General features: G+C 46.0%; 1 protein-coding gene across 1 annotated transcript in view; it reads right to left on the bottom strand.

Moving 5' to 3' along the window:
* The window catches only part of adgrl2a (adhesion G protein-coupled receptor L2a), a gene marked incomplete at its 5' end in the record, with an annotated part of 73,368 nt that overhangs the window by 31,481 nt on the left and 23,040 nt on the right, over positions 1-18,847 (bottom strand). The window contains 2 exons of the mRNA XM_084472925.1: positions 10,175-10,975; positions 17,865-17,974. Coding sequence (XP_084329051.1) covers positions 10,175-10,975; positions 17,865-17,974 — 911 coding nt within the window. The remainder of the gene's footprint in view (positions 1-10,174; positions 10,976-17,864; positions 17,975-18,847) is intronic.

The raw sequence follows: 18,847 nt of genomic DNA, 5'->3' as shown, positions 1-18,847 counted from the left end.
ACAGAACGAATGTGCGTCAACACATGTGTGTAAATTATTATCGTTGCAGTCTTTGCTTCTGTGACCGGGCTCCGCGGCACATTACACCCCAAAAAAAAATTAAAAAAAGAGAAAGAAAGTAAAGAAAAAACATTCCCAGGATATGGTGGGGCTCCATATAGGTTTCCTATTTCCCGCCCCCCCCCCCCCCCCCAAAAAAAAGTATGAACGATGATGATGATGATTAATCCTAGTCACCATGGGTGGGGGGTAAAGGAATCCAGACAGAAATTAAATGAAAACGAATTTCCCTGAGACAGCATGATTTAAGACAAGGGGCTCACAAGCACACGCGATAAATCAAAGGAGGCGTCTACTGTAATCCACGCGCATTCCTTCCGCATGTTCACTAACAACCACATCCATTCCACAGCCCTATAACTCACGGGCGAGCCTCTTGTAATGGCTCGCTCTCTCCCTTTGAAAGGCTGCACTCCGTGCCTCTAATTGTGTTATAATGTACAGTTACATCCTCTCCGAGTGTTTAGGGGTGGGGCCGTTCGTGGTTCGATCCCCCCCTGACCTCGACATGTAGGCAGGCCTTGAGACGGACCCGGGAACACGTCCTACCTTCTCCGCAGTTATGACACGCGAAACCGATCCCGAACGCACTGCAAAGTCCCTTTGGGTGAATGCGTTGGCTAAAACGCTAATTAGTAAAACCGTTTTATTTGACATACTGTACACCACTACTCCTCCCTTCTCTGCTGAAGTGCAGCCGTAAAGGTAACCGGACAGATACCTGGGTGTTACTCTGATAGGGTTAATGGCTTCTATTTTATTCTTCTCTTTTATTTAGCCTTCCATTAGAGAGATAGCGGGAGAGAGAGAGAGAGACGTATAGGTTTAAGCTGAGCCCTGGATTGATTTTGGGCCCCCGTAATAGACTGACTTTAAGAATAGAATAGACTTTTTCAGTGAAGGGCGGAAGGGGTGAGGAGAGAGTCGAGTCAGAGGGAATTAGTATTTGCTCCGGTTACAGGGTGTCTGTGTGGCGGCAGGGAGAGCCATGCAACGCTATAAGCCTGCTAGCTAACAGCGCCACATCATTGTTCTCAATGTGTACCGTCATGCTAATGGCCGTCATCAGGGGTGAACACCATAAAGTACTGGTGTGTGCGTGCGTGTGCGTGTGCGTGTGCGCGTGTGTGTGTGTGGTGTGTGAGGGGGGAAGGGGAGTTGAGTCAAAAGGACAGCATAATCCCATGGGAAGGCTCATTTCATGTTTATGTTTATAATGGAAACTAATCCTATTTAATGTATGTAGAGAGAAAAACAAGGGCTAATATCAATGCAGGACATGTTGCCAGTGTGTCCTTCCTGGGGATATTTCAACAAAACAACCTCCCTCTGACAGTAGCTCTGCCCATGTGTCCATCCCATAATCCATAATCCAGTGCTACGCTAATCCCATTACCTCTGCGCCATAGCAGCCATAGCATTAAAGAACCGGGACGAATAACCTATATGCATGGCTATATATAGGTATAGATAGTTCTACGTCCATCTTTGTGCGCGTGTGAGGATGCGCTGTACTGTACGTAGGCATAGAAGCAGGGATTAGATCGAGCAATGACAACGGGAAGAGGGTTGGCTATTACTCGCCATACAGACGAACAGGGAATGGAATGAAGAAGAAAAAAAGACCCGGCAAAGATGATATATATATATTTATATCTATCTATACAGCCACTCTATCCCGCTAACATATGTGCGAGGCCCCCAGTACACACCCTACCGGCGCAATTTTCTTTTGATTATGGCAGGGCAAGCCAATCTCACCGGGGAGGCCGCGCTGAACAGGGAAACCAGGGCAGGGTACTCGATTAATATGTCTCTCCAGTGCTCAGCCCAGGGGAACCGTCCAATTAGCTGTCATAGTGTGTGAGTATGAGTGGAGATATCCTCCCGAGCACAGCCAATAGTCTGAACCGACTTATTCATAACCTCTTTATATAATTTGGTGCCTGCCCACCCGCCCAAACGCCCCCCCGCCCCCCCCCCCCCCCCCCCCCCCCTTCCATCAGCACCCTCCCCAACACCACCACCACTATCACAGTTTTATTTTATTTTTTTCCCACTTAAATATATCTTAGAGGGGCTCTGTTATTACCGCTGAGGTTATAGGTCTGGCATTTACTACAGACAATCTGAGAGAGAGCAAGAGAGCGAAAGAGAGAGAGAGTAGGAGAGAGAGAGCGAGTCGGAGAGAGAGAGAGTGAGATAGAGCAAGAGAGCGAAAGAGAGAGAGTAGGAGAGAGAGAGAGAGCGCGAGATAGAGCAAGGAGAGTAAAAGAGAGCTAGAGCGAGAGGGAGAGAGTGAGCTAGAGCAAGGGAGAGCAAGAGAGAGAGAGAGAGAGCGAGAGGGAGAACGAGGGAGCGAAAGAGACAAGATCGTGGACAGAGTGGGAATGCATAGGGATACGGGGATTTGAGTGTTCCATCGGATGCACACAATAGCACGGGCGAGGCTCGCTGGAGCTCTCTGAAACGCGCCTGCAAATCACTCACGTACGTTGATACCGCCGGGACGAGGCTGGCGGTGCCAGGCCTGGACCATCACGCGGCCAGGCCCAGATGAGAACTGACAGCGTGTGTGTCTTTTAAATAATGCTTAATGGCCGCACTCAGGAGAGGTGCGTGCGTAAACTTAACGGTGGCGTAATCAACTTCATCAGGGGAGGGGGGGGGGGGGGTGGGGTGTGGTGGGGGGGCGGGGGTTATTCATTCGGAATCAAAGCAAACTGAAAAAGTGAACGAAAGCATCATTCTAGCATGTGGTGTTTTTTTTTTTAATTGACCTGTAAATGCCAATGAATCATTGTTTGTTTGATTCCCTCGTCTCTCTCGTGCAGAGCTGGTGTTGCTGGTGTTTTAAGTGTTCTCACAGGGAATCAAAGCGTGGCGTGATAGAGAGCAGGACACGATAAGGGCTGGAGAGGTCCTACGGTGTCCTTTCTACTTATATCTATGTTATAATATGTCAGTGCAGCTTCTTAATTATCCAATGATGTTCTCCCTGTTCTCCGTCCTCTTAATATATATTTTTTGTTGATTTTTTTATCATTACAACTAGTAAGAATCATATGAGTGTAGCTATAATGAACAGGTTTATTAGTATAGCTAATATGAACGGGTTTCTCTGTGTGTAGAATTACATTAGATTGCTTTCCCATCTCTGTTCTTACACTGCACTCACAGCGGGGATTTCACACACATTTTGTTTTCATTACAAATCTGTAACGGAAATGCAGCCACACCGATGACTAACCGAGGTTGGCATTTTTGATATATTTTGATATCCGTCAATAATCTGACAATAATAGTCAAACGGAAACTGGATTACATGTCTCACACTCATTTTGCTGTTTGTTTACCTGTGTGATGCGTGCATTGATATGCAGCCTGTGATTGGCCAGCATCAGCAATAAACAGGAAGACAGCTGAGTGATATTCATATAATTTCCCCTGAGTCATTATCTTTTCAGGAAGCGTACATCGTGGCAAGAAACAATAATGGTGATATTAATAAAAAAAAGAGTCAAGAATCGGGTTGACTTATTTGGATATTTATATTTAATCTCGCTCCCTCGCGCTCAATCTCTATCTGTCTATCCGTCTTGCTCTCAAAATAAAATCACCTGCACGCATATAATATAAAGGTAATACCCCATACACTCGACTCTTTTGCATATACAAGCATGCAAAGCCGTGCATAGAGTAGAGTAGCTCTCACAGCTGGCAGAGTAGAGACCTTTTTCTTTGCTCGGCTTTTCTCTGTACTGTACGTGCCTGAAATTTAAAAACGTTAACGCCACCCGTGCCAAGATCTAGATCTATGAGGCGAACCAGGGACGCCTGTTTTCTGAAAGTTGTACAATTTTCCCTGAGGAACCCCAACATGGCCATGTCAGAGGGCACAGTATACAACCGAATAAAACAAATAGTTGTTCAGATATATGTTGCCTCTCTCACTCTCACTTTTATTCCCCTTTATTTATCTATCCCTCTCTTTCTTTCACAGGGGCGTGTGCGTGCACACACACACACACACACACACACACATGCGCGCGCGTGCGTACACACACCCGACACACACTATTACTACTACAAACAGCAATGAAGGAATGTGTGAAATAAATCTCCCTGGCTCATGTCAGAGACTGTATAGGGACCACTGTGAAGTTTAAGTAATAATTCTTTTAATATGCCTCATTTCACAGTCAGTCTGTAATCAAACAAGAGACTGTAGATCCCTTTAGTAGCAGCTCCGCCAACAAACCATAATACCAACCAACCCCCGCATTCTCTCTCTCGCTCTCTCACTCTCTCTCTCTCTCTCTCTCTCTCTCTCTCTCTCTCTCTCCATCACTTTCTCTCTCTCCCTCCCTGTCTCCTCATCTCTCTCTCTCTCTCTCCCCTCGTATGTAAAACACAGCTCGTGACATTCTGAAACACATACGGCCCAGTTTAATATCGCACTATACACTTGTAGCTGTCAGCCGTGATCGTGTGGTACGTGTCACGCGTGAAGTAGCACTTCAACTGTTAAATGTCTCAGGGTAGGAGTCGGAAGCCACAAACGCTGGCGTCAAGAACCAGGAGAATGTTGCGGTGATGTGTTTTTTCGCCCCCCCCTTTCCTGCAGATGAGGGGTTGTAATGGTGTAATGGCCTCGTCTCTCCCGAACATAACCTGGCCACTACTACTACCATTTCTCACGCACACACACACACATACACACACACGTACACACACACACACACGCACATACACACACACACACACACACACACACACACACACACACACACACACACACACACACACACACACACACACACACACACACACACACTCGCACATACACCGAGCAGTAAAGCAACCAGACGATCAGATTTCAGAGCGAGCAGGTGAACCCCTGACCTCATACACATTGAACATTCGCCATTTAATTCCTGCGGAAAGCGATCTGAGTTGTGGGAGGTTGAAGGTCGCACTGAGGGTATTACTAAAAGCTACATGAATTACAGAAAGCCCTATCATTCCGGTTCAGCTCTCCTGGTAATACTATGACATAGAGTTGGACCCCTGGTCGGTCATAACTTGAGCGGAACAGCACGAAAGCATGAAAAAAATAAAACATAAAAATGTAAAACGACCACTGGCGCCATAAATGAATACTTTGGATACCTCCGGCGGAAGCGGCGGCAAAGAGCATGAGAGATGATCCATCATTAAATTAGCATGTCCCTCCCATCATCTACACAGATTGGCGAGGTAATTAATTGCTGCATTGCCAATGCAGGGGAGCGACAGGCCTGCGAGACTTAGGGGAGCGCTGTCGCTGGCAGGGAACTCGTGGAACAGGAAGAGAGCGAGAGACGGAGAGGGAGGCAGGCGGCAGGGGAGCAGGGAACAAAGCCATTTTGCGAACCTTGCTAACATCGTGTCGGAGCGGTGGGGGAGGGGGGCGAGTTCCAAAGAGTTGGAGGACGTAGCCAAACGAGGTTCCCTATGCGTGCACACACCACTACAGTACGTGGGCGCACGTTATCGGGGGCCCCCGGGCTGGGATCGTCGTTCATCATCTTTCAGTTTCCGTGTCGCATCGCAACGGAGAACAGATGTTTTGCGTTGATGTCGGCATGCGATGATGTCGTTGTGGTAACGACTGGATGGATGATGCGGATAAGAATACATGAACTATGGGTCGTGTTCATATATCTGATGTTACATAAAGGCCATATGTGCATTGTTCAATGCAACGGATGCCTCCAAAATTAGGATTAATATGACGATAGCGTAACCCGAAACCCTGACTGATGATCTTTCGGGGGAGAAAACACAAATTTTCCATTGCACCCAACACCAACGTACATGGTTGCATTTGAACTCATTTTCTGGAGGAGAATCAGGATGAGGACAACGATAATGGTGTCATGCCCATCAGCCAGACAGCGGAGCCCAGAGAGAAGCCAGCTAGGGAACACGGGCGATGGATCTCGCACAGAGGGACGGGGACACGCGATGATGAAGACGAGACACAATTGACAGAAAGAGAGAGATGGAATGTGACAAGAGTAGGGAAGAGGGGCAGAGAAAGATGGAGGACGAGGAGGACTACAGTTGGGTTGCATGGTATTGTCAAGTCATTGCATGTCTTATTCATCCCGTCTTCAACCTTGTTCTGCATACTTCTAATCCCGGAAGCCTTGTTTTCTAATCGATAATCCTTGTTTGTGCTTCCATCGATAGGCCGCATGCCTGTCTCACTCTCGTATTACTTACTCCTTGGCTCCTACTTCTACTCCTCTGCTTGCCTGTCTATGTTCCTGCATGTCAATTACCTGCCTGCTAAGAGGCCAGGCGTTTTTTATACGCATTGAGGCTGGACTATATAACAAAAACAGCTAAATTAGGTCGGTGGGAAGGGAATGTAAACCCATGCACCACATGACATGTGACGGAGAGCACACTTCCTCCGACAGAGTGCCGGCAGCGCTGCTTTATTCCATTACATAGCCTACAGTATCCTATAGGTAATTGGCCCAGCCAATGCTGCAACAGCTTATAATTTCCAACCAACTGGGTCGTTCCCTCCTCGTAAGAATTCCCTCTTGTAAATTACAGATTTGACGGTGCAGTAAAGACTGAGGCCCAATGCACACGTGTATTGACATATGCACAATTAAAAAAAAAGCCGGTCTTCATTTCTGCCTGTGTTAACGGCCACCCTGGGCCTTGTCTCTCAGAGAAGATTCACAATCTAATTTTGTGTCAAGAAATAAATAGAGAGGTTCTGAGCACACCAGCAGCCCGCCGGGATGGCGAATAGCATCTTTCTCTGTTTCGTTCTTAAAAATAAAAGCTGTTTTATATGCTTACTGTGCTTCGGAGCCATTCAAGATTGTCGTGTGCCCTAAATAAACAGCGGCATACAAATGCAATAGCATGTAACAAGATGTTCAGAACGGCTCACTTGCATCCATTAAGTCCTCTTATTTAACAGATTGTGACAAGAACACTTTTGTTTGACTGTTTTTTAGTTTTGAGTGTGCTTACAGGCCTCGATGAAAGGGAGCATAATGCATCCATGTTTGGAGGAGTGGATTATAAGGTTGTTGATGGTTTTGTGGGCAGGATGGTTTTATTAGTCAGTGCCAAAAGAAGGATTTACTGACCTATTTAACTTGTCCTCTTCTACTGGAGCTGGTGTTTGGACATGACCCCAGACAGCCCCCCAAACATAATCCCCCAGGAGTTGATCTTCCCCATGACATGAGCAACATTATTGGACTGGACAAGAACCCAACTGTCTGCAACACACGCCGTCCAAACATCACTTTCATGCAATTGCTTTTGAAGGCGGACTAGATTCGAAGAGTTGGAAGGAACTGTTGTGGCTGACTAATGATAAACCCCACAAAAGTACAAGTGAGGAAAGTGGACAAGTCCAGTTTATATAATGTATAAACACACATTTCATAGACTTTCAATTGTAACAGACGTTTCGGTAGAAGGGAGAAAATGTGTGTGTATGTTCCAGATTAAACAAGAATATTTTCTGCCGGCACTATTCACATAGCAATCTTTGTCTCCCCTGGCAACAAGGTTGTTATTCAACAGTTTCTGTTTCCTGGATCTTAAATTGAGCTTTTCTGCACAGACGTCAGGAAGGAAGATGGCGGCTTCCCCCCTCCACAGACACCAAACAGCCTTGGATGAATATTTAAAAGCCTGTGTTTAGTGTGTCCTTGTGTGATTCAATAAGACATCTCAAGGCCAATAAGGCCATTTGTCCAGAAATGTTCCCGAAACTATGCAAAAAAACAAGAAATTAGACTATGAATTCATGCTAAAAATAACAAGAATAAACTGATTCCCCTCGACCAAAAAAAACAAATAAATATCAGAACCTCAAACCGTATCCGTAAAAAAAAAAAAAACACCATTAAATGTCAAACTCCCCCAATGTCAGAACTCAGCCTTCAACAAATAAACATGTTCCCGCTCGCCTCCATTTCATTGCTTAGCGAGGCGAGGAGCAGCCATAACCGAAGCGTGATATCTCTGGGAGGTGGTCCGGTGTGACAGCTCGAAAAAAGAGTGCCATCATTTACGCGTCAACATCAGCGTCAGCTGGGTGGGAGGACAACTTTATTGACATCCTGATGATCATCACGGACCATTCTCCCTGGCACGCATCGACTGCACCTCAGCACACATTAGTGCGGGAGTTGTGTGTGTGTGTGTGTTTGCGCGTGTGTGTGTGTGTGTGTTTGTGTGAGGGAGGGAGTGAGTGTGTGTGTGTGTGTGTGTGGGGGGGGGGGGGGGGGGGAGTAGCCCCTGTGTGTCTCATTTGTCAAGTTGAGAGAACCGTTGCCTCCCTTTCATGTCAGCGTAAAGATTCCCCAATATGGCAGGCCTCAGGGTACTGATATGTGTCACTCTTTTTTCTTTTTTTTTTGTGTTGCAGAAACACACACGCCAATACACTTTGTTTTTTTTTGCGTGCGACTGTTTTAATGGAGGCAATGGAGGGGTAGTAGACTTCGCTCTACTGTGTGTGTGTGTGTGTGTGTGTGTGTGTGTGTGAGTGTGTGCGTGCGTGTGCGTGTTTGTCTGTGTGTTTGTCTGTGTGTGTGTGTGTGTGTCTGTCTGTGTATTTGTGTGTGTGTACGCATGCGCGTGTGTGTCGTGTGTCTTAAGCAGTGACGGACTGGACGGTCTGGTATTTGGGCAGATGCCAGAAGGCCTATCGTGGGCCGTTTGGCCTCTCGTGGGCCGTTTGGGCCGACCAATAACCCGTCAACAATCCGCACCGCCCCCCCCCCCCGTCAACAATCCTGTCCACGCACAACCAACCCCCCCCCCCCGTCAACAATTACACCCGCGGGGCCTGTTATAATGTGCAAATGCCAGGGCCGTTTTTTGATCCCAGTCCGTCACTGATCTTAAGTGTGTGAGCGGTGTGCGAGTGCATGTTTGTGGGCTCTGTGTGTTCAAACCCCCATACACCCAACGAGATATCCTTGTCAAATTAGCCTCCAAGTCCCTATATCCATGTAGAGAGCAGCCAAAGTGGTGCGCCGCTCCACTGGGTCGGACACTGCGCTGCCAGACTCCCTATCAATACAAAAGGGTGCGAGGAAACACATGTATAAATATTAAGCCTCTCGGATAATCTGCACAAAAGTTCCTTGACCTCTGTGGCACGACGCTGGCTACAAGGCCCCGCAAAAACCGGGGTGTGAGAGAGAGGGAGGGATTAGCGTAATTACTGTTATTATAGTTCAGACGCGAAGACTTACGTCAGACGAGCCGTCGAGTCCGCAGCCTTGACAGCTAAATTAAAAATAAAAACTTGTCGGCCCGATACGGCCGTTGTTGTTGATAGATCCCGCTCCCGTCGCGTTCGTCTGTTCTTTCCCTCTGAGCCGGGACATGACTTTTCCCTTTCCACCCTCAGAGTGTCAAGTATGCATTTCTTTGATCAGATTTGGCAGAGTTTGAGTACCCCTTGGGTGGGAGTGGAGGTGTGTGTGTGGGAGATCTATTCTAGCTTTAGGCTAGTCTTTGTACCTGTCCAGGCATGTGCCCCTCCAGAGGTGAGGGTATAACGCTCTCTCTCTCTCACTCTCTCGGTCCCCCCCCCCCTCCCTCACCACCTCTTCCTAGGGCCCTCTATCTTAGTCTCTCAGAGGCAGTTTGTGCTCGCGGGGCTCCCAGGGGCTTGAGCGTTGGGGGACTTTGGGGGAAGGCCAGTGTGGGCGAGTGTCCCTGAGTCCCCCCGGAGACCGATCCCTTATGGCTTGGTAACTGGCTATGAGGTTTTGTTTACCACCGCTGAGCTGCTCTCATTTTTACCCACCAGATGCCTTGCTATCCTTTAAACACTTTGAAGCCACCGTAGCCCATCTAGAGTATTATGTTTAAAATGTAAATCCACCGGCTGTGAAAGGTGACATACTGATGTACTACCAAAGGGACCACTCTGCAGTGCACTGCCGGAATCGAGACGCGAACGACCGCCGCCACATACAAATTGAAAAGAGGAGAACTTCAGATTTTTTTGGGGGGGGAGGGTTGAACAGAAAAAGAAAAAAAAATGCATCAAGTGACAGTTTCTTACCGTGCGCGGGATCGGGCGGCCCAAACTCCAGATTGTACCTCAGGATGTAAAAATTATTCCACACATAGAGCTGGTTGTCTCTGGGGTTGTATTCCACAGCGGCGATATACTGGTACTGGTTCGGGAAGTGGATATCCACATACTCCCCGTGCTTCTGCTTGGTGTTGTAAACGTAGTCGATCAGGCTCTTGCTCACCTCGCTCTCGTTGTCCTCGTACGTGGAGCGCACCACGTACAGCACGCCGCACACCATGAAGGCGTTGGAGGCCGAGCGCTTGTCGTACGCCGTGTCCCACGTGGCCTCGAAGCGCAGCGTGTACGGGTTGAGCTGGCTGAGCACCATCATGCCGTTGTTCTGCTCGGTGGCGTAGATCACCCACAGGCCGTTCTCGTCCACCGCCAGGTCGATGTCCGTCTTGCCGCCCCACTTGTACGGCGAGGTGTCGTGGTAGTTGGCGTTGTTGATGATGGCCTCGCCGCTCTTGATGCGCGTGCGCAGGTCGAACTTGACGATGTTGCGCGTGCGCTCCTTGTTGAAGAAGACGGCACCGTCGTACACCACGAAGCCCGTGCCGTCCACGCGGTGCGGCAGCTTGTAGGTGACCGTCTGCCTGGAGTTCTGGAAGTCGTCCAGGGAGGAGTACTCGATGAGGGTGTCCGTGCGGTACGGCGTCCAGGGCATGAAGTAGATCTTGTCGCCGGCCTGCAGCGGGTCTTTGCACCAGGCGCCGGCCTGCTGCTCCGCTTCGTACAGAAAGGACGTGTCGCCCACGGCTTTCAGCGTCCCGGGACAAACAAATACTATCGGTGGGTGAAAGGGGAGGGAGGGGAGGGTGGGATGGGGGAGAGTAGAGTAACACAGAAAAGGAAAGAAAGAAAAAAAAAACGGCATGGGTTAACATGCACAACGTTTTTATTTTTTTAATGTTATAATTTAGATATTTTGAAAGGAATGTTCTAACTAATGTCCTTGTTTTTGTTTTACAGGTTGTCCAGGGAAAGGTCTGGGAAGACGCACACATCAAGGCGTGGTCAAATGAGCACTAGTCAGCTACAGCCAATGTACACAAGCGGTATGGTGGAGTGTGGTGGGTGCATGTAAAGGAAACAAAAGGAATACATAAATCGTTAAGCATAATGTCGAGGTATATATGTATAGGATAGTTCCGGAGAAAAAAGATGCTTTGCCTCATTGACTGGAACAGAACACAAATGAGGGAGGGTGGGAGGGGGAACAGAATAGAACAGAAAACAAACGCAAATAAACAATTGGTCCTGTAAACAAACAAACCAGGAGGGAGAAAAAAAGGAAAAAAATAGCAGCCAACTAAAGAATTCACTTGGCAACAGACAGAAGAGGTTACGATAGAGCAGGAGAGAGAGAGCAGGTCCCAATGCAAATGTGGTGTGCGTAGTTTGACGAGCCTTGGATGGATACAGCACCATCACCACCACCACCACCACCACCACCACCACCACCACCACCCCATTTTACAGCTTATACCTGAGAAGGTCGCCATTACGAAGGGGTTGCAAATGTCACTGCGGCTTAAAAAAACAACTTATACACTTATACTTAAAGCAGGTTCGTGTTTGTGTGTCTTGTGATTGAGGCGTTTGGTTGTGTCCCCTCAGGGAATGGGAGGCAAAGAAAGGGAGAGTGGGGAAAAATAAGCAACAGTTGAAGAAATAGAGGAGGGGGAAGAGGAATAGGAGGAGATAGGGGAGCAGAGAAGGGGGGTGGAGGAGCAAGGGGGGAGGATTGAGAGAGAGATTGAAAAAGAGAGAGAAAGAGGAAGAGTGAAAGAGGAAAAAAAACAGGATACAAGAAAGCGGGGCCCATAGACACTGTCACCAAGGCATGCTATGGAGGAGAGTTTGAAAGCCAGGCGATATGAGATTCTTGCTGAGTAGCCAAAGCACCCAGGGAGTAGGAGAGTAAAGAAAAAATAAAGAAAAAAATGCCCCATTGGAGCCCGGCCAATATGCCCACTCTTTTTACTGTGCATGTCGTGGGCTGCAGCTTGTGTGCTCTCCTTGTCTTTACCTTGCTGTGAATGTATGTGTGCTTTCTACAGTCTCCTTCCCCTGGTCGGCCATTAATGGCCTTTTAGATTACAATGGCGGGGGGACCTTTGAGTTTACAATGGGGCTGGGGCCTGGGCTAGAGCAGGGGGAGTAAAGTCTCCTAAGGCAGTGGGTATTTTGCATGAGGAGGGGAGTGGGGAGAGAGAGAAGGGGGGCCACCATGGGAAGAAAAGGTAAAGTTTTACAACCAGATGCCACACGAAAATAAATAAAGAAATAAACAAGGAGCTAGGGTTTGGATCGTGTCTTGTTATTTACCTTTTTGTTCCACTTCTATTTTAAGCGTTGGTAGAGAGAATGAAAAGAGAGTGCAGGAGGGGGGAGGAAAAAAGAGAGTATTATGAATTAACATCGCTACGAATACATAGACAAGACGACACGTGTTATGAGACATGGACACAGACGGAGAAGGAAACCTAGTTAGGGAGAGAGAGAAGCAGCAGCAGACAGTCAGAGGGAAGGCAGGATGCTTCTGCGCACCATGAAGGAACAAAGCTGCAACGTTAGAACAGATCAGTAACAGCCCCAGGTATTAGACATGGGAGGGGGGAAGAGATGCCGCGCTTGGTTTATAGACAACACATATTTCTAGTCCATTATTAGCTCCAGCAACAGGGCTCATGTGATTACTTATAACTAGAGTTCAGTCTAGTAAAAAAAAATGTAAAATGCAGCTTTGATTTGAATAATATATTTTGGGAAAATTCTATTAATTGCATTTGTTGAAGGGGTGCAACTTAGTTTATATCATGGGTTTTATGAATTAGTATTCAATTAATCTTGAGTGATAATAAATCACGTATTATCACGTAAATCACGTAATCAAGTATTTTAATTGCTCTTTACCTAACCTGGTTTGTTTGACTTTGACACTGGCAAAGATGGCACAACATAATATGTTAAGATTATTAATGTAATTTCCCCACAGCTATAAACCAAGCCTAGCATCACAGTAGAATATAGATATGGGTAAAAATAGCTATTAGAAATTACAAATGTCCTTAATTAATATTTGACTATGTTCGTCCCATTCATCTGACATTATCAGAATAAGACTACATTGTGAAATACAATAGAATAGTATACATAATGTACAACATATCATGCATTGTGTGGGCCTCTATAGAAGGCCTTTAGCCAGGCGTTGGTTAGATAACATATGTGTGTTTGGTGAATACTTCCATCTCAGAAAAAGTATTACAAAAAATCTTAATAACAATAACAACTCCTCATCTAATGGTTCACACCATGAATATTTTTGCAATTAAAATGAGACACTTCTCATTACTTATAAAACAACACCTATAGCAATAGCATGTACTGAATAGACAGGACAAATAACATGCAGATAGATATACATAGAAACACGACACACAAAGGCTCTCATCTAGACCCATGACCTCAGAGGCAGCTGTTATGGAGAACGATATCTGTGTGTGCGGTTTAGAGGTGTGTGTGTGTGTGTGTGTGTGTGTGTGTGTGTGTGTGTGTGTGTGTGTGTGTGTGTGTGTGTGTGTGTGTGTGTGTGTGTGTGTGTGTATGTGTGTGTGTGTGTGCGGTTAAAGAGGTGTGTGTGTGTGTGTGTGTGTGTGTGTGTGTGTGTGTGTGTGTGTGTGTGTGGTTAAAGAGGTGTGTGTGTGTGTGTGTGTGTGTGTGTGTGTGTGTGTGTGTGTGTGTGCGGTTAAAGAGGTGTGTGTGTGTGTGTGTGTGTGTGTGTGTGTATGTGTGTGTGTGTGTGTGTGTGTGTGTGTGTGGTTAAAGAGGTGTGTGTGTGTGTGTGTGTGTGTGTGTGTGCGGTTAAAGAGGTGTGTGTGTGTGTGTGTGTGTGTGTGTGTGTGTGTGTGTGTGTGTGTGTGTGTGTGTGTGTGTGTGTGCGTGCGTGCGTGCGTGCGTGCGTGCGTGCGTGCGTGCGTGCGTGTGTGTGTGGAGTGTTTGCTGTAGCTACCTAAGAGATCAAACACTAAGAACAAGTAAACAAATTAACCACAGTTGACTTCTCAGAAGCTGCAATGGTGAGATAAAAGAGGAGAGGGATAGGGAAGAGGAGGTGTGAGCAAGAGAGGGGTAGAGAGGCATAGAGCGGGAGAACAGAGAGAGAGAGAGAGAGAGAGAGAGAGAGAGAGAGAGAGAGAGAGAGAGAGAGAGAGAGAGAGAGAGAGAGAGAGAGAGAGAGAGAGAGAGAGAGAGAGAGAGAGAGAGAGAATTCTGGAAAGAAAGAAAAGAAAACACATGACAGAGGACCTGACAAAGTGAATAAAAATGTGAAAAAGAGAGAAATGAAAAAGGTAATCAGAGGGCGGCTCAGTGCAGCCAGAGACAGTCAGATAGCCGGTCTCCTGCAGATTGCACAGAGGAAGGGAAAAGAAGTAAGTTAATTTGAGAAGAAAGAAAACAGCATCAGGGAAATAGACATTAGAGCCATGCCCACCCATCCCAGCGTCCCTCTCTTCCAGACCCCTTCACTTGTTTTCCAATAGTGGCTGGGCTTCCTTGTTATTGTTGTCTTGTATTTTCATCTCATCGCACCGTTTTCAAGGCATGACCGTTTTAAAGCAAGGGCGCCCTAAAGCCAGTCCTGTTGTTTTTGTTTTTTTTGTATTTTAATGGACAGCACACCCTCTGTCTGCCCTAATGCTCCCAGGATCCTTTTCAATGGGAGGTAATATGTTTTGGGAGTCGCTGGACTGGTCAACTGTCTGCTTCCCTCTCGTCTAAGATGTCTGCCGTCTGCCACAGACTTAATTAGGGACTCCAGCATTGTTTATACCAGAGACTTACATTTGTGTATATATATATATATATATATATATATATATATATATATATATATATATATACTGTATATATATATATGTATATAAAAAATGAAGGGATATATATAAATATATATTACATTTTGTCACTTATTCCTATTATCATAAATTATTATTAAATTATCATTGTAAGAAATTAGCTTAGTTTAAAAAAAAAAAAAATATATATATATATATATATATATTTATTTATTTATTTTGTGGGCCAGCAAAGCAAAAAATCTGCCTTATGATCTATCTTGTGTTACGTAACCACTTTATTTTTTCTAACCCTAACATGGAAGATGATGTGACTTTGCGGGATCTCTTAATTTATTTGAAATGAGGACACTTTGCTTTCTGCTTTGCAGTGGCTCTTCAGCTTATTGGGGGATTTATACAGTTTTCTTGCTTAACAACTTAACAACCTCGCATCCCCGCAAATCCAGCAGGATTCTAAGCTTTTGGACCACCGCAACATATTTAATCACCAGATCTTCAGCATATGATCAATGTTTTTGTGTCATGTGCATTGATTTGGCCGGGTACTAAATCTCAGCTAGTCAACTCGTCAGTACGACATTAATGTTAATGCTGCTTCACACACTGAAACATAGTAGATATTTAAGTTAACATATTTAAACAAGGACATGTTAACAAGGGTAGTGCATGACAGCTATTATGGGTGGGATAAAAAAAGGATTGGTTTAGGGAAATTTATAATGAGACATTTTTTTCAAGCATCACATTTTACACAGGTGTGAATTGGGAAAAACCAGGGCCAGGTTTTACAATTGACTGGATCGGACTGGGCAGGTTCAGACTGGGGAGGAACACTCGGCATATTAAATAGGTGAGAATGGGGAAAGACTGGGAGCGGATTTTCCACTTAACTCGGATTGGACTGGGTTTGTTCAGACTGGGGAGGGTTGGGGGGGGGGGGGTTGGTTGGGTTGGTTGGTTGGGGACACTAAGCACTTACCAGGGCAGTGGCGATACGATACATTCTGGATTCTTGCTTCTATTCTGGTCGAACATGAAGGACCTTGAGAAGCAGAAAGATGGGGCTACAGATATGGCGTGATTTGCACCTCGGAGGAGAGTCACAAAAAGCCTCCTTGAAATGTCATGTTTGAGTGTACGTTTCCAGCCGGAGCCAGGATTATTTGGGGAATGTTATATTGGACCAGGCTTGGGTACTTTTGACTGTCTCCTTGGGGTAAGGGGAAAAGGCATAAGTCATAACATAGCAGGAGCTGGACACAAGTGCACCTTGAAGCTTATCCGACCATTAAGGCTTGAGATAATACAACAGGAGATGGGGTCGATAATTCACTTCACTAGGAGGCAGATGGGGAAGCAGTGTGTGGAAACAAACCAGCTGAGGAACCAAACAGCAGCAACAACCCTGCTAGGAATATTCAAAAAAGGAACATGCAATTTGCTAGTCCTTTGTATGACACAATGCAATCATCATCGTTGGTTACTTATTATATTAAATACAGGGTGCGTGTTGCCGCCGAGAGCTTAACCTTTTAGCTTGGAACGAGTTTCAACGGCTAATGATGTCCACTCCGGTATTCTGATTTAACACAGAGACGGAAAGCCCGGAGGGACACACTGCACGGCCCGGATCGCGGCCGGCCAGGATACGAATGACGATGTAGGCTAAAGGTGCATAATTACTACCACATCATTAGGTTGAATTTCAAATGAAGACGCATGTAAACGGATGTGTGCCGAATACAAATCACGTGTCTCATGGAGCAAATCATGTTTCAATCTTATGCTGGTGTGAATTATATTTTATGCCTTGCCATTTTATTCACCGCTTTTTTTTTTTGTAAGGGATCTGGCATTGCCCATTTCTTTTCTTCTTCTGATAATGCTTCTAGAAATGCATCTAATTTGGGAGCATTAATCAGCTTCAAAAGGTTAGCTGGGGGTACTTGTTCCAATTTCTTTTCCCAAATGAACACAGGGCAAATCGACAAGATGGCACAGGGGAAATTGGATGGCAGGGACTATGTTGGCATCCAGTGAACAGAATACCATGTCACACTACCTCATTGTATGCAATATTAGCTTGTTGACTTGAGAGAGAGAGAGAGAGAGAGAGAGAGAGAGAGAGAGAGAGAGAGAGAGAGAGAGAGAGAGAGAGAGAGCGAGGGGAGAGCGAGAGATATGGAAGCCATTCGGCTTTCCCTTACATAATGAAACATCTGTTAGCAGCACATTTCAACACCTGTTGCTGGACCGGAGAACATTTTTCTACCCATTAAGATGAGCTGCGCTTCTCCGGCTTGGTGGACTTCGCACAAGAACCCGGGAGTAATTAAAATATGTGTTAACACCTCTCACCTCCCCCAACTCCCCCACCCCCCTCGCCTTATCGAGGCGCTCGGACAACCCCCTTCTCCTCTACACCCAAACCCACCCCCACCCCGTAACCTGGGTTGTAAAAAGTCGGCTGGAAACACAGGGAGCACATCAATAATAAAGGCAGTACAGAAGAGGAGCAAAGGCTTCCTAACGGGTCATATTTCATGAAAACTTCATGGAGCGATGCAGATGGAGGGAGATACTGAGCACAATGGATTTGTTTGAAGTGAAAAAAAGACAGAGCGAGCGAGAGAGAGAGAAAGAGAGAGAGAGAGGGGGATTGAGAAACTGTGAGCAGAGAGGCGTGTGGTGTGTGGATAATAGAGTGATAGAGATCTATAAAGTAGACAGGAGAGGCAGAGACTTAAGGTGGGGTGGTGGCGGTGGGTGATGTTGTTTTTAAATCCGGATTTAGGCGTCATACTCACTGTAGGGCACACACTCATACTGGACCTCTAGGTACTTATAGGTCCCCGGGCAGGGGTCGGGGAACACATCAGAACCCGTGATCACGATGCACTGGGTTCGGTTGTTGCACCTGGGGAGCAGACAGACAGAGACGACAACTCAAGATCTGGAGCTCACAGAATCACAATGTGAACGGGACTCATTGCCCACACAGTGAGTTTTGCGGAGGTGTGGGTTCCAAGTGAGGAACACAAAACAGAACAGGGATACAAGATTAGATACAAAGAGATAAAAAATCTAGAAAATATTACAATATATTATATTATATAGAATAAAATAATAAAATGTAGTTAATAGTTCAAAAGCTAGCAACTGTATTGAATGTAAAATAAAAAAACAAATCAATCAAAATCATACAAATATGAAAAATATGAAAAATATATATTTTTGAAAATATAGAAATATTTCTAAATATATAAAATGTATAATAAAATATAAACAATATTTGAACAACAATAGTACAAATATAGAATACATCAAGTGTGCAGTTAAACTCCGAACCATCAAAGGCGATCACACAATTAATTAAAATATCACACAGACAGGGTAATGGCTTTCCCTCCCGTGAGCCCTTGTCCAATCGGTGGCAGCCTAGCCCTCTCCTACTGTATTCACCCATGAGTGGTTTTCCTGCTGTGTGCTACACCTACAACCAGATCCCCTAGTCCTCATCCACTCCCCCTACCTCACACACACCCCCCAACAGAACCAGAGGTGTCCTCCGTAGCTCGGAGGGGGAATTGGAGTTGACCACCCCCTTTGCCAAGCTGAAATTGTGATAATGACATCAATAGCCATCTCTGCTACCGAGGGAGATTAGAATTCTATCGGTGTTGGGAGGCGGCGGGATCGATGCCGCCGCGTTCTGCTGATCTAGCAAGGGGGCCCAGATAACGTTTGTTTCTTCTTATCGCCGTGCCGACGCTCTCGTTTACAGTGGATC

This window comes from Micromesistius poutassou, assembly GCF_964030765.1.
Source record: "Micromesistius poutassou genome assembly, chromosome: 9".
NCBI classification, from domain to species: Eukaryota; Metazoa; Chordata; class Actinopteri; order Gadiformes; family Gadidae; genus Micromesistius; species Micromesistius poutassou.
The sequence above is the reverse complement of the archived record's forward strand: the minus strand, read 5'-3'. Positions and strand labels throughout refer to the sequence as shown.